This window comes from Sphaeramia orbicularis, chromosome 7 (assembly GCF_902148855.1).
Source record: "Sphaeramia orbicularis chromosome 7, fSphaOr1.1, whole genome shotgun sequence".
NCBI classification, from domain to species: domain Eukaryota; kingdom Metazoa; phylum Chordata; class Actinopteri; order Kurtiformes; family Apogonidae; genus Sphaeramia; species Sphaeramia orbicularis.
Window position 1 is genome coordinate 6,650,944 of NC_043963.1, and position 25,546 is coordinate 6,676,489.

The 25,546-nt window shown below is 34.6% G+C and overlaps 1 protein-coding gene across 1 annotated transcript in view; it reads left to right on the forward strand.

The window, feature by feature from the left end:
* Positions 1–1,885: 1,885 nt before the first annotated feature.
* Positions 1,886–25,546, forward strand: part of LOC115421944 (FYVE, RhoGEF and PH domain-containing protein 1-like) — a 62,308-nt gene continuing 38,647 nt past the window's right edge. Inside the window, exon 1 of the mRNA XM_030137958.1 lies at positions 1,886–2,188. Within this exon, the coding sequence (XP_029993818.1) occupies positions 2,131–2,188 (58 nt within the window). The 5' untranslated portion in view covers positions 1,886–2,130. The remainder of the gene's footprint in view (positions 2,189–25,546) is intronic.

Below are 25,546 nucleotides of genomic sequence, written 5' to 3' on the forward strand. Positions count from 1 at the left end.
AAACAGTGTTGTACAGAAGAATAAAAAGCAAAATGATCGACTAAAATACAAGAATAGATTAAAAAGACCTAAAAGCAGCTGTCCAATTAAAAACTGAAATAAAAATACCAAGTAAAACAACAGAATAAACATAATGATACATTTAAAATGGAATGTGTGAAAGTGGACAGGAGGTGCTCTCTGAAGGGCTGGGTCTTCAAGAGCTTCTTGAAGATAGGCAGGGACCCCACCACCACCACCACCACCACCACCACCCGTTCTGGTAGTGCTTAGATCATTCCACCAACGTGTAACATACAGACCAATTTAACAGGTCAGACCAGTAAAATAACAGTATAATAACCTATAAATAATGACAACTTCTAATCCAAACTCCAAAATTTGAACATTATTCTGCCTCTTACTGTAGGTTTTGTACCTTTATAGATGCACTGTGATCTGTAATGCACATGTATAAATGATAAATGTGAAGTCACACTGCAAAACATCAGATATGTAACCGATTTAGGACCTCATATGAAAGTGGCCTGGGTCTGATTTGAAAAAAAAAAAATCATGAAAAATATAACAAAAATCACATATGTGTCACGTATGGGTGATTCAGGCCACTTTTCCCTGCAGAGTGAATGTAGCATTAATGTTTTGTGCCTTTGTAGATGCACTGTGATCTGTAATGCATATGTATAAATGATAAATGGGAAGTCACACTGCAAAACATCAGATATGTAACTGATTTAGGACCTCATATGTCAGTGGCCTGGGTCTGGTTTAAAAAAAAAAAATAATAATGAAAAATATAACAAACATCACATATGTATCCGATTTAGGACCACATATGAAAGTGGCCTGGGTCTGATTTGAAAAAAAAAAAAAAAAATCATGAAAAACATAACAAACATCAGATATGTGTCACATATGGGTGATTCAGGCCACTTTTCCCTGCAGAGTGAATGTAGTGTTAATGTTTTGTGCCTTTGTAGATGCACTGTGATCTGTAATGCACATGTATAAATGATTAGTTGAGGCATAAAATGGTTAAAATCAGATTTGCTTTTTTTTTTTTTTTTTTTTTTTAACTTAATTTTTCATTTGGTTTTGCTCATCCAAATATATGACATTTTACATACATTGACATATATAACCACACATCCCCATATGGCACACATGAGAAATTAAAAAAAAAAAAATCTATATCTACAGCAGATATTGATTACAATTGACCACAAATGAAACATAAATGACAAAATAAATAAATATATATATATACATATAAATACATACGTACATATTAATAACATACCTGTTTACAACCACTTCTGAATGCTCACTGCATTAAACGCTTCATCATGGGACTCCATCTCTTTGTAAATAGCTCTTCCTGAATTCTAAGTACATATGTAATTTGCTCCAGCTGATAGATTTCCCTCACTTTCTCAATCTAAATGTTCTATGTTGGAGGTTCAGGTTTCAGATTGACTTCTCTGAAGAATTTTTTGTTTGTTCAGTTACATTTTGTGTAAATTTTCATAATTAAATTGTACTTTTTTGCACTAAAACAAAGACAAAAATCAGTAGTCGTCCTTATTTCTAGGCTGTTTTGTTGTTATTTTACTGGTCATTTTACAGTTGAACTCATACTGGGCTGAATGTGGTCCCTGAACTGGACTGACTTTGACACCCTGGTCTACATGATCCACATCAGACCAGGTTAGACCTGCACATCCAACTGTCACTGCTGCTGTCTGCTTCTCATTTTTTCTTAATTTGTTGTCAAGGAAACCAAAATGGAGGCGAGAGGATGTGTCAAACTCTCTCTCTCTCTCTGTTGCTCTCTCTCCCTCTCTGCCCCCCCCCCCCCACCCACCCACACCGGGCAGCCCTGTGAACCAAACCGAGCGGCTCTAACCCACTTCTTCCTCCTGCAGCTCCGCCGCAGCAGCAGTAGACCTGTCGGGTCCGTGTCGGTCCGGACCGTCTGTGGGTCTGCGTCTGGGTCTGGGTCCGAGCCGTTCCGCTCCGGTCCGTGCCTTTGCGTGCGTGCGTGCGTGTGTGCGCGTGTATCTGACCCGGTTTCTTCTCCGTGCTGTGGACCGGGAGAGCCGCTCTCTCCCCGCACCAACATTTTCTTTAATGACCGGATTTGTGTTTTGCTGCGCGATGTACATGGACAGAAGCAGCCTGACCAGGGGTGAGTCCGCATCTGTGCAGAAACACACATGCACAGTCCACATGCACATTCCACACATGCACCTGCACCGCCTCTGCACATACATGGATACCTGCACATGCACGGGCACGCGCACACGCACATCTGCAGCCTCACCACACATGATGCATCTCATTTTAATTTAGGCTTTAAATGCAAGTGATTTTTTAAAATATATAGAAATATAATCCTGATGATGGGGGGTTGGGAATGACTTACGCGCGCCCCCCACATGCTGTCGTGCACGCGCACACACTGACCGACATCTCGCCGCAGTGAATGTAGGCTAGTATGGCTGCATGATACTGCGTCTGCCAGATGTGAACCCCCACTATCCCCCTTTTTTTGTTTTTAAATTCAGGTTTTTTTTTTTATTTTCATGCTCAAACATGGTGGATTTTTGGGGGGGTCTGCAGACATATTTGTTCCATTAATGATCCCACAGATGTCAGCTGATCAATAATGTCTCCACACACCAAATCCACAGCACAAGTCTGTGTTTTTTTACTGACAGCATCAGCATGTGTGTGCATGTGTGTATGTGTGTGTCATTGTATTGATGGACTCTTAATCCATTGATTTTGCACGGAGTTGCTGATGAGAGAGGAGCAGGAGGATGGGCATGGGGTGGGGTGAGTGGGTTTAATATGTGCAGTAGTATGGGTTTATGTGCAGACAGACACACCCCCCTCCACCAGCACATACACACAGGCAGCAGCAGCCAGTCCTTTATTTAACCCTTACAATTCAGTTAACGCTGAAGGTGAAATCTGCACAATCATTAAGTTGTCATGGTTAAAAAGGTGGATTTAATCATAAGCAGACCTCTTTTACCCTTTCATGCATAAATTATGACAACCTTAGTTGAGATTTTTGTCCTGAGTGTTTTTATTCCTCTTTTTAAATCAACCCTTTCATGCATGAATTTTAAGAGCCTTAACCCTTTCATGCACGAATTATGAGAACCTTAATCAACATTTATTTCCTGAGTGTTTTATTCCTCTTTAGGCATGAAAAAAACAATGTGACTGAAAATTTTCTTATGAACCTATTTTTCATAGAGTTAAAAAATTGTCAGCTTGACACCGTGCGTTTAATTCTGGAAGCAAAGAAACATGGATTTACTGATATATCATGTGAAAACTATGAAATAAAAACCTATTTAATGCAGCTAATCTGCTGTTTTCTCACATTTTAACATACTCTAATACTAGTCATTACTCACTTCATGGAAATAAAATGCAAAAAAACAAACAAAAAACTGTTAATTGCACTTTAGTAACAATAACAAGCAATTTATTTATTTATTTTTGTTTAATTTATTTTGAATATGCAACAAGACAAAGTAATCTTACTTAGTCCTTAGGGGAAAAAAAACAGGTAGTAAGAGGTCATGGAAGAAAACAAAAAAACAAAACTTATACATATACATGACTTCATTTGCACATTCTAAAAGGAGTGGAGGAAGTATAATTTATTTATCCCACCCCTTCAACACTCAAACATGTTAGTGCAGATCAGGTTTATCTAGAACAGCAAAGTTACACTAATGGTATGAATGTCAGTGTACGGGATGATGTATATGTGTCCACTGTGTTGACTGATATGGAACTAAAACAATAAAATCCATGTATATACAAGAGAACAGCTGGAGAAGAACTGTCCACTGGAGTGACCACTATGCATGAAAGGGTTCATCAAGATTTTTATTCGTGTTTTTATTCCTCTTTAGGCATGAAAAAAAAAAATGCAATTGATTTTTTTTAATAAACCTGTTTTTATGATTTGTTTCTTTATTGCTTTAACAAAAAAAAAAAAAACTCAATCAAAAAAGTGTTTGAATGAAAAAAAATAAATAAAAAATTACAATCCAAAAAAATTGCATTTGAACACTTTTTTCCTTGATTGAAGTGAATTTTTTTTTTTTTTTTTTTTTTTATGACATTTTTTTTTTGGGTAGAAGCAATAAAGTAACAAATCTACCTTCATAATTTCTTGTGGAGTTCCAAAAATGCCCACTCCGTTGGACACCATATGTTTAATTTTTGAATATCAGAAAGTGATATACAAAATCAAAACATTTTTAATGCAGCTAATCTGATGTTTTTTCATATTTTATCATATTCCTAATTTTTATTAGCAATTGATTTACACTCAAACATGTTACTGCAGATCAGGTTTATCAAGAACAGCAAAGTTATAGTAATAGTATGAATGTCAGTGTATTATGGGATGGTGCATAAGCGTCCACTGTGTTGGCTGATATGGAACTAAAACAACAAATCCCATGAAAATACAAGAGAACAGCTGTAGAAGAACTGCCCACTGGAGTGACCACTATAGTGACCACTAACTATATGAGCCTTAATCAAGATTTCTATTCGTGTTTTTATTCCTCGAGGCATTAAAAAAAAAAACAATGCGATTGAAATAGTTTTTATGAACCCATTTTTCATGGAGTTGCAAAAATGTCCACTCAGCTGCACACCATGCATTAAATTTTTGAAGCAAAGAAACGTATTTACTGATAAACTGTGTCAAAACTATGGAATGAAAACATTTTTAATGCAACTAATCTGATGTTTTCTCACATTTTATCATACACTAATACTAGTCATTACTCATGTCATGGAGATAATATGCAAAAAGGAACCCTTTTTGTTTAAGAAAACTGTTAATTACAGTCTAATAACAACTAGCAATTGATTTACACTCAAACATGTGTGTGCAGATCAGGTTTATCAAGAACATAAAGTCGCAGTAATGCAGGGTTGTCAAACTCCTTTTCTTTCAGGGGCCACATTCAGCCCAATTTGATCTGCAGTGGGCCGCACCAGTAAAATAATAGCAGATAAATAATGACAATTCCAAATTTTTTAGTGCAAAAACTAACATTAAATGATGAAACTATCTCTATCCAAAACAAAAAAATGACGTGAATAACTGGAAAAAACTGAAATGTCTGAAGAAAAATAAGTACAATTTTATCAATATTATGCCTCAACGTATGATTTCTACATGTGCATTACAGATCAGATCTACCAAGACACAAAGCAGGCAGAATATTGTTAAAATTGCACTTATTTTTCTTCAGACATTCCAGGTTGTTCATATTTGTTCAGGTTATTGACATTTTCTTGTTAAAGGATATCAGATTTTAGTGTTCTTTGCAACAAATAAAAGAGAAAAAATTGGTGTTGCCATTATTTATAGGCATAATATCATATTATTTTTCTCACATTAAACCAAGAAGAACATTTGGCGTCATTATTTCTAGGTTATTATGCTAGTATTTTTTAGTTTGATGCCCTATCTTCAGGGTAATTTTTGCATTTTGCACTTTGTAAATTCATCTTGCGGGCCAGATCGGAACCTCAGGCGGGCTGGTTTTGGCCCCCGGGCCGCATATTTGACACCTGTGTAGTAATGCTATGAATTACCGTGTATGGGTGGTGTGCGTAAGTGTCTAATGTGTTGGCTGAAATGCAACTAAAAAAAACCCAAAACAAAACCATGAACATACAAGAGAACAGCTGTAGACTAGATGTCCACTGTGGTGACCAGCATGCATGAAAGGGTTAATTAACACCAGATATTTCAGATCATAGTGCTGAAATGTGTAAAATATTAAACACGGTGCAGATATATTCTTACAACTTCTGGACACACACCACAGCATGAAAAACAAAACCCAGAAACATCCAGATAAGGTTTAATTGGCCCGAACTGGTGCTTGGCAACAAAATGTGTCCCAAACCCTCCTGAAAGTATGCACAGACCATGGGTAATTGGACCCTTTAAATATGACCCAACCCTCCCTAATGTATTCTAGAACATAATCACACCTTAACAGACGGTGTTAATAGAGGAACCAGCTGAAGAACCTCCTCTGTAAATCAGTGTAGGTGTTTGGTTTTATTGTATATTTTTACATTACTTTTATTCTATACATTATATATGTTCTAGATCTTTTATTTTGTTTTTAACACTTTAACATTCCACTGTTGGTTGTGTGTGGGATGTGTGTTATGAAGGGTCAGTGGGTTTTTGTACAGCTGTAGTAACCAAACAGTTTCCTGCAAAGGAGCAATAAAGTATCGTCTATCTATCTATCTATCTATCTATCTATCTATCTATCTATCTATCTATCTATCTATCTATCTATCTATCTATCTATCTATCTATCTATCTATCTATCTATCTATCTATCTATCTATCTATCTATCTATCTATCTATCTATCTATCTATCGTTCTATCTATCGTTCTATCGTTCTATCTATCGTTCTATCGTTCTATCGTTCTATCTATTGTTCTGTCTATCGTTCTATCGTTCTATCTATCTGTCGTTCTATCGTTCTATCTATCGTTCTATCTATCTGTCGTTCTATCGTTCTATCTATCATTCTATCGTTCTATCTATCGTTCTATCGTTCTATCTATCGTTCTATCTATCTATCGTTCTACCTATCGTTCTACCTATCTGTCGTTCTATCGTTCTATCTATCATTCTATCTATCTATCGTTCTATCGTTCTACCTATCTGTCGTTCTATCTATCTATCTATCTATCTATCTATCTATCTATCTATCTATCTATCTATCTATCTATCTATCTATCTATCTATCTATCTATCTATCTATCTATCTATCTATCTATCTATCTATCTATCTATCTATCTATCTATCTAAATCCACCTATAGAGTCTCTGGTTCTAAATACCAGATGACTACAACCACTAGAACTGAATTTTAAATGTCCTCTAGAGACATGGGAAGACTGGAACCTTCTTGAAGAGGTTTGACACCTGTTCAGTGAATAACAGAACCTGTGCACAATGGTAATCAGTTGTACGTAAATATGACATGAACCTCCAAACTAATCTGTATACTGTCCAAATGGATGATTTTTTTCCAACTTTATTGAAGATACATACATACAAATTATTATTTACATGTATTGGTAGGATTAATGCAGTGTTTTTCAACCTTGGGGTTGCCTGGAATTCAAATGGGGTTGCCTGAAGTTTCTAGTAATTGATTTTAAAAAAACAAAAACAAAAACAACTTACTAATAAAAAACATATGGTGAGTTGACAGAGACAATCCCAATCCATAACAGACATGACAAACTGTGAGTCTGAAACTGCAGCACTGTGGTTCTGTTTATTGTCAAATGTTCATTGTGGTCAGTTTCAGATGCTGCAGCTCTTTCATAATTCATAGTTTGAGTTTTTGTTTGTTCAGTATTAATTATCAGCCTTGTAAATCCAAGCTGGACTGACTGTACATATCCTGACCAAGGAAAATCAAATTCTCATTTTGTGCAGTAATCTACACCTGGATTCCCAGACTATTACATGATCAAAACAAATTAATTTCAGCAAAAAAAAAAAAAAAAGTCTCAGTTTTGAATGTGTGGGGTCACCAGAAATTTGTGATGTTAAAATGGGGTCACAAGCCAAAAAAAGGGTTGGAAACCACTGGATTAATGGATCAACACTTATTGCACATTTTAGATCAGTAGATTGCTTTGGGCGGCAATGAATGTTGGGTCTTAACGGGTTAACAATCTCTTGAAGCACCAGTAGAAACAACATAAAAACCACAGAATTACACTGGGTTACAAAAAAATGTTTTTTTGCAAGTTGTCTAGGTTTTTTCAACTGAATTAGGACCATTTGCACCGCTAAATCCAAAAATGACATCTGTTTTTCTTAATCAGGTCAGGTTTTTTTTGTTAATTTGATTTGGAAAATTTGATCTTCTCACAAAATTGATTACATTTTTGTGACTTTATCAGTTGATTTTTTATGTAGTTCTCACCCAAAATAGGTTTTAAGAGGAAAAAAAATCATTTTCTACAGGACGTATGTATTATTTATTATGTATTCACTGCAGATGTAGCAGAATACGTCAGGCTTTTTTTGCAAGATCTTCTAGTCGGAGCCATTTCATTCACCTGTAATATTAAAAAAAACATTAATCATAAATTGGCAAAAGTAAAATCTTCAGAATTCGTTTATTGCAAGAAATATGAAAGAATTTTGTATCATATGATGTGAAACTGCCCATAAATGTAAGCCACAAATGTTAAAAAGCCAATATGTAGCATAGTTCAGAAAGTTGACCGATTGAGCAAATGAATGTGATTTTTGGATTCAGCACCAAACTGATCCTAAATCAGCTCAAAAAACTTAACAATAAATTTGTGTTGACCGTGTTATTTATAAAGATGTCTAGAACCTCCTCAATAACGATAGAGTGAGTAGAACGTTTATAGGAAGCTAAAGGACCAAATGTAGAGTGAAAATTGTGGTCCAATCCAATGCACCGTCACATTTATAGTCATGAAAAGTCCAACCTCTGGACCCCCCCTCATCCACAGTGGTGATTAAACCATGTTGGATACACATAGATTGTCCTTATGAACCATCTGAATGACTAGAGAACCACTCTCTCACCTCTGCAACATCCATGAAGTAACTTGAAGGAACACTAAGCCATGTCAATGGCCGGGTAAAGTCATCTGTGTCCTCCAGGGCCACTTTAAAGACCTGCAGATGAGGTCTTAAGATCCCTAAATCCTCCTCAGCAACACTAGAACCATCTGAGCAGCTGTTAGAAGCTATGAAGGCCAAGTGGAAGTCCTCTTGAACGTCCATATTGATGACCATAATGATTATTTAATTATTCCTAATGAGACGGTACAGATTCCTAAACCCTGTCTTTACTTTCTGACGCCCAAAGAGCAAGTTCTTGGCTTGGGTGGCTGGTTCTGGATCGGTGCCAGTGATCAGTGGTCCAGCATCAAAAACCACTTATATCAGGGACTTGGGCAGGATTATCAGGACCAGTAAGACCAGCTAAAGGGGCGAAACCTCCCCTAGACCACAGTGCAGACCAAGGACTAGGAGTTTGGAGGTTCTTCTTGGCCCAAGTGGTCTGAAGATACCAGGACTAGGAGCTTGGAGGTTATTCTTGGCCCAGGTGGTCTGAAGATACCAGGACTAGGAGTTTTAGAGGTTTTCTTGGCCCAGGTGGTCTGAAGAACTAGGACTAGGATTTGGAGGTTCTTCTTGGCCCAGGTGGTCTGAAGATACTAGGACTCGGCTTGGAGTTTCTTCTGGCCCAGATGATTTGAAGATACTTTTTGGGTGGTTTTAAGTTTCAGACCCATCACAAGAAGTTAAGAAACAAAAGAAGAAAACTAACTGAAGAGGGACGTGCTTAAAAATGAGGCGAATTTGCAGCACGTTGACATCAAATTAGCATATCTTTATAACCCAATCGATGTCAAATAGGACATATTAGTCGACTGCCAAAATTACAGCTTGAAACAACACTACCTCTGACCAAACTTGAATCGGGTTTGGACTTTCAGATGTGAAAACTCAAAAAACGCTTATGTAGAGTCTGTTTTATCCAATAAGACCGTCAGTGTGGATTCATTACACTGTAGAGTCTTCACACCAATATTTACATGTATGACAGGATTAGTGGATCAGAAGTTATTAAACATTTTAGCAGATAGCTGATTTTAGTCAACAGGGTTGTTTGGGTCTTTATGGGTTAAGATGAGATAAGATAAGATGAGATAAGATAAGATAGGATATACTTTATTGATCCCTCACGGGGGGAAGTTCAAATGTATAGCAGCTCAAGACAATAAACATCAAATGCTATAGAAAAATAAAGAGAATGTTACAAATATATATATTGAAAAAATAGTTAAAGTGACTAAATGAATGTGTAGTAGGTGATATTTAATTCAGGTGTTTGTTTCATTTCTATGTTGAGGAAAGCCTGTGTGACATAAATCTGTTTTCCAAATCCACTGTATATTTAATTCCCCATATTGTGCAAAGACATTTTATTCTTATGCGCATAAACCATTAACATCTGGGGTAAACGAGGCTCATTTTACCTGTAATTGTCATTTCTGTGTGTTACAGTGTGTGTTCATTGTACGTTTTCTGTGCTTCTCCTGTTGTTGACACCTGCCACCTGCTGTTTCCTCTGCAAATGTGATTATGTTTCCTTCTTGAAACGTAGATACAGATGATTCCAAACCACGTTGCGATGCTGATGTGTGAGTGTGTATGAACAATAGTTGATGATCACAGCATCTTTGTTCTGAGCTCTATTCATTCTCTGCAGTGTGTGTTTGGTGCAGTTTAAATATCTGCTCCAACACAGCGCTGGCTCGGTTCTTCTGTTCTGGTCCGTTCTGTTGCGTTGTAGTGGAAACCTTCTGCTGCAGCAGCTGGTTCTGACATGTTGCCCGTGTGCAACACAACATGTATCAGCGCCGTACATCAGTGTGTGTCTTTGTGGGTCTGTGGTGGGGGGGGGGGGGGGGGGGGGAGGGGTTCACTTCCAGCAGATTCAGCGTCTCAGAGACAGAAATATGTGTCTGTTATCGCTGATGCAGAGAGGTTTCTAAAAGCTAAATGTAAATGTGTATAATCTGTGTGTGTGTGTGCGGTGTGGTGGATTTGTGTGTCAGGATTGTGTGTGCATTAGGCTGGTAGGTGACAGTGGATTGCAGCCAGCCTGGATTTATAAAGGAGCAGTCTCAACGTTTCAGTAATCTTCTTGTCTTCACATGTTTCCAGAGGGATCCAGTTTCCAGTGTGTAAAAGATAAGCCTCGGCATTTCCAAGGTTCATTTACTGGAAATTTATGCCGCGTTCTGTTTCATTTTGGAAGCCAAAACCCACAATGTGAAGCGTTTCCTTATTTGTTTATTTCGAGCAAGTTCAAAAATTCCAAAATCATTCATTTACATCGAAAAGGGAGTGGGAAGAAGAAAAACGTATTTAATCCCACCCCCCATTCTCATCATCAAATAACTTAACATATAACGTTTTAAATACTCACTCCTGTCCTTTGACTTCAAGCCAGAACAATGAGCAAAACAGACCTATACCAGACTATGAATAAAGTCATTGACAGTATTTACATTATAGAACCAAATGTGTGTGAAAAATAGAAATAAAGTACAGGTGGGGAAGCAAAATGTACAATGAACATTTACTTGTTTTTTCTCAGCAGGCACTACGTCAATGTTTTGAAACCAAACATATATTGATGTATAATCAATACCTAACACTATTATCCATACCTTTTCAGAAACTTTTACCCATATGAGTAATCAGGAAAGCAAACGTCAGAGTGTGTGATTTGCTGAATGCACTCGTCACACCAAAGGAGATTTCAAAATAGTTGGAGTGTCCATAAAGACTGTTTATATGGAAAGAAGAGAGACTATGAGCAAAACTATTACCAGAAAGTCTAGGAATATACTATTAAAGAAGAATGGGAGAAGTTGTCACCCCAATATTTGAGGAACACTTGCGCAAGTTTCAGGAAGCGTGTGAAGGCAGTTATTGAGAAAGAAGGAGGACACATAGAATAAAAACATTTTCTATTATGTCAGTTTTCTTGTGGCAAATAAATTCTCATGGCTTTCAATAAATTAATTGGTCATACACTGTCTTTCAATCTCTGCCTCAAAATATTGTAAATTTTGCTTCCCCACCTTGTACATTCTTGGCGGTGTTAGCACAGGAAACAGTTAACCGTCAACTTATATTATAATAAATACACTCTCAAAAACAAAGGTACCAGCTTGTACTTAAAAGGGTTCAAATGCTTGTCGCTGGGGGTGTACTTTTTTGAGAGATATTTCTGTACCTTTTCGAAATGGTCCATTTTTGTACCTTAAGTACTTTACATAGAAAGAAAACTGCCATATGGTTGATAATACCATGATGTTAACCTGTTTAACCCTGACCATACTTTCAGTAGAAAAACGCCTAAAAAGACAAACCCAAGGTAAATGAAGAATTACTTATAGTACTTACAATAATAAGGTTCTATGGATGTTCTGGTGTCTGTGGACATTAGAGACCTAAATGTCCTAAAATATTGTATCTATTACTCTGCCTGAGTAAACTGTAACAAACTAAAAGAGAAATTAGAATTTTTTATCCTCGCCTGTTTTTTTTTTCGCCTGGATGACGATGATACGCATAAATTAATTGTTCATGCTGGAGATTTTTATAGCGTATATTTCACTCCACAAAGATTAAAAATCACGTTTGAACATTAAAGTTTGCACTAAAATACACTTTTGATGTACTTTTATTAACATTAGGGTCTAAACTTTGAGCGAAAAGTTGAAAAAAACATCCATTGTCCTGATTTATTATATTTTTATAGTAGATGAATATTAATATAATTTTTTTTGGCCCGCGGGTGGGCTGATAGGGCTAAAGGGGTTTCTAAAATATTGTATCTATTACTCTGCCTGAGTAAACTGTAACAAACTAAAAGAAATTAGAATTTTTTATCCTCACCTGTTTTTTTCGGCTGGGTTGACGATGATATGCATAAATTAATTGTTCGTGTTGGAGATTTTTAATAGCGTATATTTCACCCCACAAAGATTAAAAATCACGTTTGAACATTAAAGTTTGCACTAAAATACACTTTTGATGTACTTTTATTAACATTAGGGTCTAAACTTTGAGTGAAAGTTGAAAAAACATCCGTGTCCTGATTTATTATATTTTTATAGTAGATGAATATTAATATAATTTTTTTGGCTGATAGGGCTAAAGGGGTTTGCACTATAAGACTCACACGTCAGGGCTCCAGTGATTCTGTTACACAGTACTTAATGCAGTTTACAGTGTTAGCGTTTAGCATTAGCTCACCTCTGACCCTTCATCTCCTGTAACCTCCGCCCCTTTTTTCCAAATAAGGTCTCTTCCACCTCCAAAAAAACCAGCATGGGGACCAGCTAATCACAAACTTATTTCACAATATCAGTTCAGAAACCAGTGGGAAATGTCGCGTTTCCTGTGTTCGCTCATATATCTCGTCGGTGGTTTAACCAGATAATTCCATATATAAACACACAAACATGAGGTCATCGCTCTGCCTTCTGACCTCATTATTTACTGATTGGACGTCCCATTTGGAGCTCATTAACCAACCACCAACATACACTGATCATCTGTGTGACCTTTGACCTCTGACCTACATATTTACCCACTGACACGCACACGCTGATAAACGACGCTACAAGTCTCATACCTGTTTCTTCTCGAACTACAGACGCTGAGGGGATTGTGGGTAATGTAGTGTGATGAGTGTGAATCAGACAGGAAAAGTGAAACTTATTAAAGGCCGTCTGTCTGTGTGTGAACCTAAACACACACCATCTGCTTTACATTAGCCTGTTGATGTTTTCCCATGACCTCTCCCATCATGTTCACATGTGTGCACCGCCCACAACACACACAAACACACACACACACACACACACACACAGCCGTCATGTATGTACGAGTGTTCGGTCATGTCTGAACTAAAACAACGGTTCCTAGAAAAAGTCACATTTGTAGTCAGTGTATAAACATTTACCAACTATTTCACCTTCCACTGTTATTATAATGAGTCTGTGGTGTTGAAGATACAGATAAAGATGTTCCCCTCATAGGATACAGTAGTGTTATTTTTACTGGGTTTAGTGGGACGTTTTGTGTATTCAGTGTTACAGTTTGTGTATCAGTAGTGTTATTTATAGTGTAATCATAGTGTTATTTATAGTGCATTAAAGCTAGTGTTTCTTGTGTAATATTATGTGAAGTCTGGTTTATTATAGTGATACATTTTGTGCATCAGTAGCATTATTTCTGGGTATTATTTGTGTTATTTCTGGTGTATTATTAGTGTTATTTGTGGTGTTTTAATAGTGCTATTTCTGGTGTAATATTAGTGTTATTTCTTACGTTTTAATACTATTATCTCTTGTGTTTTAATAGTGTTATTTCTGTTGTATTATAATGTTATTTGTGGTGTATTATTAATGTTATTTGTAGTGTTTTATTTGTGTTATTTCTTGTGTTTTAATAGTGTTATTTCTGATGTATTATGGTATTATTTCTAATGTATTATAGTGTTATTTCTGATGTATTATTGTATTATTTCCGATATCGTATAGTGTTATTTCTGGTTTATTATTAGTGTTATTTCTTATGTTTTAATACTATTATCTCTGGTGTTTTAATAGTGTTATTTCTGTTGTATTATAGCGTTATTTCTGACATATTATAGTGTTATTTCTGGTGTATCATAGTGTTATTTGTGGTGTATCGTTAATGTTTTTTGTGGTGTGTTATTTGTGTTATTTCTTGTGTTTTAATAGTGTTATTTCTGATATAGTGTTATTTGTAGTGTATTATTAGTCTTATTTCTGGTGTATTATAGTGTTATTTCTGATGTATTATAGTGTTATTTCTGATGTATTATTGTGTTATTTCTAGCGTATTATTAGTGTTATTTCTGGTGTATTATTGTGTTATTTCTAGTGTATTATTAGTGTTATTTCTAGCATATTATTAGTGTTATTTCTAGTGTATTATAGTGTTATTTCTAGTGTATTATTAGTGTTATTTCTGGTGTATTATTGTGTTATTTCTAGTGTATTATTAGTGTTATTTCTAGCATATTATTAGTGTTATTTCTAGTGTATTATAGTGTTATTTCTAGTGTATTATTAGTGTTATTTCTGGTGTATTATTAGTGTTATTTCTGGTGTATTATTAGTGTTATTTCTAGTGTATTATTAGTGTTATTTCTGGTGTATTATAGTGTTATTTCTGGTATATTATAGTGTTATATCCAATGTATTATTATTGGTATTTGTTTTGCAGTATTAGCATTTTTTTCTTGTGTAATATAATGAAATTTCTTGTATATTCTTATCATTACAAACTGTATTATTAGTCTCATTTCTACTATATTAATAGTGAGTTTTCTTGTCTTCTACTAATGTTAAATTGTGCATTAATAATGTTATTTATAGTGTATTATTATGCTCTTTCTTTTGTAATATACTGTTATTTTTAGTGTACTAATAGAGGTATATCTGGTATGTTAATAGGATTGTTTCTTATGTATTAATACTGGTATTTCTTGTGTATTTTAGTATGATTTTTGGTGTCTAAATAGTGGTATTTCTTGTGTAATACGATGTGATTTCGGTGTAGTAATTTGTGTGATTTCTAGTGTATTATTATGTAATATAGTGCTATTTCTGGTGCATTGCTGTGTGATTTCAGGTGGATTAATAATGTTATTATTAATTATTGTTTGTGCTCTGGTACTGCTGTTATTGATGCATATGATTAGTTTTATTTCTGGTGTATCATTAGTGTTAAAGATGTCTTTTCTTTCATCAGAATACGCCATGAAATGACTGAAACATAACAAAACATTTAATACGACACAATACACATATAATTTTTCACTGCAAAATGCAATGAAACGTCATTTTTACATTTCGGTGGCTCTGCTTTTTCCTCTACTCTGCCTATAATAAAAATACAGGTTATAAATACATTACAGATTACAACAGACTGTCTGAAACTCATTGTACACTATGGTATTTGTCTGGCCTACATGAACGTCTGGACATTTACTGAACTGAAACCCACTTACACATGTGTTATTATGGTCTTATTCAGTGGATGTTATTGATGTTTTGTCGTTGATTTTAGATTATTTTAAACCATCTGCATTTGAGATTCCCTCCTGTTGGATCAGTAAAGATATTCCCGCCGCTAAAAGAGGTCGTGGCTTTTTTACCCTGTAGGTCAGAGGTCAAAGGTTAATGGGTTCGACAGGCGTTTCTTTGTCCCAGAATTACAGAGTGTGCGGTTATCGATCGTTTGTTCCCATGGGACGATCAGTAAAGAACAACCTGAACAGAGCTTTTCCTAAAAAAACCTGACACTGTGACCGCATCCCATCAGTCTGTGCGTCCACGTCCTTCTGCCACACACCAGTAATCTGAAAATAATATGTTTATGAAGGTACGACAGAAATGAAGAGGAGGTGGAGACAGATTATCAGTGCACAGAGGCGGTAGACCAGGTCTGACCAGGTTTAATCGGTTCATCTGTGTCCCAGAATGAGACCCACATGTCCCACATTTAGATCCAGCTCTGGTTTACGTCCAGATGTGTCACAAATTTTAACTGAATTCTGAGAAATACACACAAACATGCAGAATTTCCTGTTTCTAGGTTAGTTCAGAATAAAGTACATATAAGATGAGACATTAAGCAGAGTTTTTGTTTGTTTTGTGACTTATTTTGTTCATTTCCTAGTTTTGTTGCTAATTTTTTTTTATTTAATTGTTTATTTTTGTTCATTTCATTAATTATTCTGTTGATTTTTTTTTTAATTTCTGTGATTATTTTGGTACATTTTTGGTCACTTTGTTGCTAATTGTGGTCATATTTGTTTAGTTCAATGCTTATTTTATTAATTTTGTTGCTTATCCATATCAAGTTTTGTCCATGTTTATTTTTTACGCTTATTAATTTCATTGGATATTTCATTCATTTTCCTTATATGTTGCTTATTTTTTCACTTTTCTTCATTATGCTACTTATTTTGTTCTTTTGCTAAAATTTTGATATTTTTTCTAATTTTTGTTCATGTCATTTATTCATTTCCTCCCTCTCTTTGATTTTTTTTTTTTTTTTGGTTAATTTTTATGTTGTCAAATGAACTAACGAAATTCAACATTCCAAGTGAAATGGCTTTTTATTTTTATTTTCAGCTGCAGGATGAGAAACTTCCAAGTAGATCTATGAAGAAGCAGATCTGAGGAAACCAAATGAGCTGTTTTTAACTGTTTTTGATCGGTGATATAATGGTAAAACATCATAGATACTTCCAATCATCATTAATTCCTGAAAATATAAGGAAGAGAAAGTGCAGACTCAAGTATCTGAAAATACTACTGAGGTGAGGTAAAGTAATGGAGTACTTCTACTTGCGGACATCCTTCTGGATCAATAACCAGGAGCTCAATCATTCACAGAGTAATCAATAAGTGTCTGAACATCAGATGTGGTTGAGGTGTTGGCGATCTGACAGATTCCTGTTTCCATGAATAATCCATCAAGACAAAGAAGAAAACGGTGACTCAGCGAAAACCTGAGGTCGTTTAGGGGTTTAATGAGTAAAGGATAAAGTCATTGTTTCCACACATCTTTACTATGGAATTAAGAATCTCCTGCTGGGGTTTGTGTGGGGGTTAATGGTGTCCTCCCCTCTTCGGGCTCTGCATGCTTGCCCCCCCCCCATAGTCATATGAATTTAAACTGATTCATATAAACTCAAAACAGATAGTAACTGATACAAATACATTATTACAAATATTACATTATTTAACTCGTTGTATTGTGACTGCCTCCGCCGCTACCTCTGCCACAATAATACTAGCAAATTAGGCTACTGGTATTATTAAATATTTTTCTATTATTACAACAATTATTACTTTCCCCCTCACTCCCCCCTCTCTCTTTCTCACTTTCATTCACACCCCCCTCTTCCCCTTTTACCTATCACCCCTAACCAAGCTATATGGTTTAGTTGCTATTTACATTTATGATCTTTTTCTTTGTAATATGATGCTGTTGTTGTTGTTGTTGTTGTTTGTCAATACTCTCATTGTTGTTGTTTTTGGTTTGTTTGTTTATTTGTTTGAGTTTCCCTTTGTTTATGTGTTGTTGTTGTTTTTCTGTCCACATTGTCTTGTTAACTATCACTAATAATAAAAAAAAAGAAAAAAAAGATTTCTCCTGCAAACTAAACTCATAGACGCTTATTTTAACAGTCGTCAAAGTAACACTTATAATCTTGACATGCTGCGTTAGCTGATAGTTTACATTATTTTTTTATCTACCGTTTTATTTAATAGGGAGCATGCACATTTATGAACATTGTTGTATAAAAAATACACCCATGTAAATATGCCAGAATTATCAAAAATAACTCCTTTTCATCTGCAGTCCCTACACAGGTGACAGGAACAAGACATAAAACAGCCAACACTGATGCATCACTCATTTGTTTTATCCTCCTCAGACCCAGGAAATGTCAGCAAAGTACCAGCTTTTTTTGTTTTTCATTAAATAAGTGCCTATACTGGAAACATCATGATGCAACAGTTTTTTCAGATGCAGTTTTTAACATTTTTATGGACTGTCCTTTGTGGTGGACAGTTTTCTTTTCTTTCTTTCTTTTTTTTTTTTGTATAAAGTTGTGAAACTCTTGTCCACAAATGTAGACAGAAAACCCAAAGCTGGGTCTTAGGGGGATAAATAAAAAATTTAAAAATCACAGTCAATTCTAGAGATAAATACCTGATTAATATAATGCTGGCAGCCTGTAAAAAAGCCATAACAAGAAAATGGCTGAGCGAAGAAACCCCAACAAAGAAGGAATGGATTGGAATTATTAAAGAAATATATAATGTGGAAAAACTAACTTTCTCCTTGAACCACAATTTGGACAAATTTACTAATTATTGGCTAAAATGGACATCTATCCCAGAAGATGTGACGCCCCAATAGGACAGCAGCTTATTTTTCTCATGAGAAATACACATATATGCCAACATCTGTGTTTTATTATCAACATGAGTAAATATGCGTTTCAGGAAAATGTACCCAAATGTTTATGAAAAATGATGCATGTAACTATGTCAGCAGGTTTACGTGACATGATTGGATGCAATATGAGAATACATCTGAATCATCTGACTCGGACTGAAACAGGACAATACCCAAACTATTTCAACCTTCTTATTATGATGGGATAACATTATGACTCATTGACCCGCATATTTATCGTTGTACTTAAATTTTTGATACTACCCAGTCTGTGCTTGTTGACGTCTCTTGTTTTGTATGTCTTTACTTTATGTTTTATTATCTGTTTGTTAAAAAATGTAAAACCTGCTAAAAATAAAGTATAAAATAAATAAATAAATAAAAATACTCATAATGATGACAGGCATCACCAAAACAAACAAACAAACAAACAAAAACAACACTAATTTTTTTCCATAACTGTATCTATAATCCAATATATCATCATGTTTGGCAGAACTTCACAGCTGTTTTTTCTAAACACTGATGATACTTTTAGGTCTTTTTTTTTTAACATTTGAAAGAAGAAATATTATATATAAACCCCTTAGTTTATATTTTTCTCAGTTTTGTTGATTTAGGGCTCATCCTGACTTACACGTCAATAAATTAAAAAAAAAAAAATGAACAAAACTGAAGTTCAATCTCTAATCTTGTAAATTTTCTCAGCTTTTCACTCCAAAAAACTCCTATAATATGTAGATGTTTTTTGATGCATCCTAAAATTAAATAAATATTCAACCTGTCCGACACAAACATACTCCTCACCCACATTCATTTGGTTTGTATCTGTTCACTCCAGTCCCATGATACTTTTCCGAGTCTGTTTGGGTGTAATTTCCATTTTCCATCCGACTCCAAAGTCCCCTTTAACCTTTGACCTACAGGTGTGCTCCATATTTGAGCCAATCATCTGCAGCCGTAGGTGTTCTTTGGATTAGGTTTCAGTCCAGCTGTCACTCGGACGAGCCAGAGACGTCATATGGAAGCTATTAGAGCGCGGTGTCTGTTTCTACAATCAGCTGATTTCATTCTGCCGTCCCTTTCCGTGTTCCCACTCGTCCATCTGTCTCAGTTCAGATGAATGACTTTGTGCAGGAATCTAACTGGGACAAAAAATATGCAAAAAAAAACCTCAGTATGTGATTATTGTGGACAGAGATGTCAGTATATGCTTTAGCGCAGTGGTTTTCAACCTTTTTTTGGCTCGTGACCTCATTTTAACATCACAGATTTCCAAGGTTATTATCGTTAACGAAAACCAACAAAATGACGAAAACTAGAATTGTAAAAACATTTTCGTTCACTGAAATAAATAAAACTATAATTAAAAGAAAAAACGAGAACTAACTGAAACTGTATTGTGTGCTTACAAAACTAACTAAAACGTATAAAAATTATGGATAAAATTCCCTTTGTTTTCGTCTTTGTCAATGTCGGATTGATTTGAAATCCATTTATTTCGAGCAATTTTAGCTGCTGGCACCATACGACACTTCACAGTCCGTCACTTCTTGTTACTTGTTGTTTCCAGTCGTCTTTTCGTCCCCACTCTACCTGGAAACATGCAGACTAAAGTTGGGAAAAAGCAGCAGAGTCCTGTCTGGGATTTATTTGAATGTAACGGCGAAAAAGATAAAGACATAAAAAAACTAAGACTAAACAAAGCATTTAGACCAAAACAAAAACGAATAAACACTAGCAAACCTGCTCTAAAAAATAATTAAAACTAAATGAATTAGAGAAAAAAAAAAGTCAGACTAATAAAACTAAACTATAATGAAAAATCCAAAACTATTAGAACCTTGCAAATTTCTGGTGACCCCACACATTCAGAACAAGACTTTTTTTTTTTTTTGTTGCTAAAATTAATTTGTTTTTGATCATGTAATAGTAAAAGTAAAATAACAAGAACATTTAAAGAGGGGTGTACTTGATAAAATAGATGACAGTAGCAATATGCAGGGAAATACAGTTTCCTAAAGAAAAGAGAATATATAAATACATTTTTTTTAAAAAAGATTTACACAAAATCCCGTCATTTTAATAAGATATATGTACTCCATTTCTCCCATATTTTATCAAATCTATCATTTTGGAGTTTGTAGAATGTGATTCGCTCCATCACAGAAACTGTGTAAAACAGTGGTTTCTAAACTGTTTTCACTCATGACCTCATTTTAAAATCACAAATTTCTGGCGACCCCAGACATTCAACATGAGACTTTTTTGGTTATTTTGCTAAAATTAATTTGTTTTTGATCATGTAATAGTTTGCTAGACTATGTTGCACATAAGCACTAATTTTAGCTGACATGTAGTCTATATAATGTATATTATTCTGGACGGAGGCAGTAACTCCAGGTGTAGATTACTGCACAAAGGGAGAATTTGATTTTCCTTGGTCAGGATATGTACAGTCAGTCCAGCTTGGATTTACAAGGCTGACAATTAATACTGAACAAACAAGAACTGAAACTATGAATTATGAAAGAGCTGCAGCATCTGAAACTGACCACAATGAACATTTGACAGATAAACAGAACCACAGTGCTGCAGTTTCACACTCACAGTTTGTCATGTCTGTTATGGATTGGGATTGTCTCTGTTAACTCAGTATAGATTTTTAAAAATTTTTATCAATTACTAGAAATTTCAGGCAACCCCATTTGAATTCCAGGGGACCCTACGTGGGGTCCCGACCCCAAGGTTTAAAAACACTGCGTTAGTGTCAAAGATAAACCACAGTTTATCCATCAGATCATACTTTTAGCCCAAATATACACACTCAAACTAGAATTAAAGTAGTAGTAGTAGTAGTAGTAGTTTATTTCAAGCACATAGAATCATCAAATAACAAAGAATCATACAACGTGGTCAAAACAAATAAATAAATACAATTTTTTTGCGCTCGAAAAGGAGTGGGAAGAAGTATAACTTATTGACTCCCACCCCCTTTTTACAAACTAATAATCAAACTAGATCCGCCTCCTTTGCTTTGTTAACACACATTTTCCTCTGTATATTTTTTACAATAACACAAAACATCCATAAAAACCATTCATATACACTTTTTTTTAGTTACCTCATATACAATCAGATTTACAATAATCCACCGTTTTCAATATAAACTATAATATATATATATATATATATGTATATATCCACCTCGAATATTTACTCCAAATACAATGATCAATAAATATGATAGTATCTTCCTATCATGATAACCAATTAACCATACTATCTTATTTTATGCGTACTTCTGATGGTTTATATTTTGTTATTACAGTGGATTTATACATCCTTTTAAATGCACAGATTGAAGAAGACATTTTTAAGTTTTGCTCCAGATTATTCCACAGATGTACCCCTCTAACAGAGATACACTGGCTTTTTATGTTTGTTCTACACTTAATTTTCTTGTAGATTTCAGTTCCCCTTAAATTATATTTACTTTGCCATATACAAATACTTCAAACAAGACAGAAATGATGCACAAATGATCAAATATCACCACAAAAATCACTGGACTATTGACCTTTTCATGCATGAATTATGAGAACCATAATCAAGATTTTTTTTTTTATTCCTCTTTAAGCATGAATAAAACAATGCCATTGACAATTTTCTTATGAACCTATTTTTTATGGAGTTACAAAAATGTCCACTCAGCCGGACACCATGAGTTTAATTTTTGAAGCAAAGAAACATGTAGTTACTGATAAACTGTGTGAAAACTATGAAATAAAAACATTTTTCAATGCTGCTAATCTGATGTTTTCTTATATTTTAACATACTCTAATACTATTTATTACTCACTTCATGGAGATAATATGCAAAAAAAAAAAAGTTTTGTTTAAAAAAAATGTTAATTACAGTGTAATAACAATAACAAGCAGTTGATTTACACTCAAACATGTTAGTGCAGATCAGGTTTATCTAGAACAGCAAAATCACAGTAATGGTATGAATGACAGTGTATGGGACGATGCATAAACGTCCACTGTGTCGGCTGATATGGAACTAAAATAACAAAATACATGAGTATATGAGAGAACACCTTTAAATAGCTGTCTACTGTAGTGACCACTATGCATGAAAGGGTTAAATTGCATCCTTTTTGCAATAATAAAATTGTGCGAGCTGACATTGTGAGAGTGATTCGTTCCACTGTGCTGCTCTAATTATTGCAATTATTTTGACAGACATTGCAGTGAGTCACAGGTTTACAGAAAACAATAATTTTTGCCTTTCATTTTAGCCATAAAATGTTTATAAACAAGGACGGAAGAAGAAATTCTTGTTTCTTGTAATTTTATTCTGACATTTGTGTCTGGTACATGAGCTGTTTCACACTTGAGCTAAATCGTCCCATCATTTAATTACAGAGATAATTGTGAGGAAAATAAGGTTAAAAGGATTTGTCCTGCAGCAAACGCACATGTCCTTTTACTTCTGGAGAATATGGTTTGTAGTCTGGTGTCTCTTTTACAACTCAGTGACTATGTTTACATGCACAGTAATATGCCAGGTTTTTCATAGACAGACAGTATTCCAAATAAGCTGTTCATGATATCTGTTTGTTTGTTTATTTATTTCGAATTTGCTTTAAAACCAAACAACAAAAGGGTTATATAAAAGAAAGTCCAACATTCAAAAAAGAGCAGTATGAAGTTTAAATTACAATGTTCCACCCCCTTACCCCATCCTTCAACCTACCCTAAATTCCTGTATTTATTTATTTATTTTTAGTGTGTAATTAACCTTACTTTTTTTTTTTTTTTTTTGTTATCATCGTACCTATCACTGTGTTCTGTGGTATCCAATGACACGTTCTTATGTCTTGTGCCCACTGTTGGTATTCTTGTTCTGAGACTCCATTCCAGTAATATTGTATCCCCTGGAATACCTCTGTTGGATGTTATTTGTTAAATGATATGAAAATGAAAATAAAAATTTGATCGCAAAAAACCCCTACCCTAAATTCCTACAGAAAACACAAAATTGCTGTACATATCAAGTATAGAATGTGCATTTTGCAGCAGCATTTCACATTAGCATTAGCATATTCATATCATACTAATATTCATTCATTATTCATTCATGTATTTCTACTGTGGAGGGTCTTCGTCCGTATTCCAGCTGATCGTAAACCTGCAGGAATGTGTAAATTAATTTTTCTGATTGTGCTGTATGTGCATCTAAACAACCCTTATAAAACTCAAATAATATGGACATGTTTCATATGTCTAGATTGGGAAATGCTCCACACAGACTCTGATTACATTACATCTGTCAAATATGGAATTATAGTCAAATAATGTGCCTGTAAATGTAGTCAGTGTTTAGTTTATAGTGGTGTGTTGAGACATTTTGTGTTTATGAAAAACTATCACATCCTAAGGTTCATTTATGTATCTGCCACAGTTATAGACATGTTGATAATCATACCAGACTGGAACGTAAATTTTTATTTTGTCATGTAAAGACTTCACCTGAGTGGAGATGTATGGGTTTAGAGGCTTATTAACCCTTTCATGCATAGTGGTCACTACAGTGGACAGCTGTTCAAAGGTGTTCTCTTGTATATTCATGGATTTTGTTGTTTTAGTTCCATATCAGCCAACACAGTGGACACTTATCCATCATCCCATACACTGCAATTCATACAATTACTGTGACTTTGCTGTTCTAGATAAACCTGATCTGTACTAGTTTGAGTGTAAAAAAAAAAAAAAAACCTGCTAATTGTTATTAGACTGTAATTAACAGTTTTTTGGGGGGGGGGGTTTGTTGCTTTTTTAAACAAAAAGTTGTTTGTTTTTTTTTGCATATTATCTCTAAGAAGTGAGTAATAACTGGTATTAGATTATGTTAAAATGTGAGAAAACATCAGATTAGCAGCATTGAACATGTTTTTATTTCATAGTTTTCACACAGTATATCAGTAAATACATGTTTTTTTGTTTCTAAAATTAAACACATAGTGTCCAGGTGAGTGGACATTTTTGTAACTCCATGAAAAATAGGTTCATAAGAAAAAATTCAATCACATTGTTTTTTTGTTTTTTTTTTTGTTTGTTTGTTGTTTGTTTGGTTTTTTTTTTTGGGGGGGGAGGGGGGTCATGCCCTAAGAGGAATGAAAATCACTCAGGGAAAAAAAATCTTGATTAAGGTTCTCATTCATGCATGAAAGGGTTAGACTGTGATATGTGTATTTTTTAACCCTTTAATTCATGAATTATGAGGAACTTAGTCAAGATTTGTATTCCTCTTTAGGCATGAAAAAGCAATGTGATTTTTATGGAGTTATGAAAATATCCATTCAGCTGGACATCACACGTTTAATTTTTGAAGAAAAGAAACATATATTTAAAACACAAAATCAAAAAGTGATATACTGTGTGAAAACTATGAAATAAAATATTTTTTAATGCTGCTAATCTGATGTTTTCTCACATTTTAGCATACTCTAATACTAGTTATTACTCACTTCATGGAAATAATATTAAAAAAAACCCTTTTTGTGTAAGAAAATTGTTAATTACATTGTAATAAATAGCAATTGATTTACTCTCAAACATGTTACTGCAGAGCAGGTTTATCAAGAACAGCAAAGTTATAGTAATTGCGTTAATTGTAGTGTATGGGATGGTGCATAAACATCCACATTGTTGGCTGATATGGAACTAATACAACGTAGCCCATGAACATACAAGAGAACAGCTGTAGAATGACTGTCCACTGGAGTGACCAGTATGCATGAAAAGGTTAAAGATATAAAATTTTGGAGTAACTTCTTAAAGCCACAGGAGT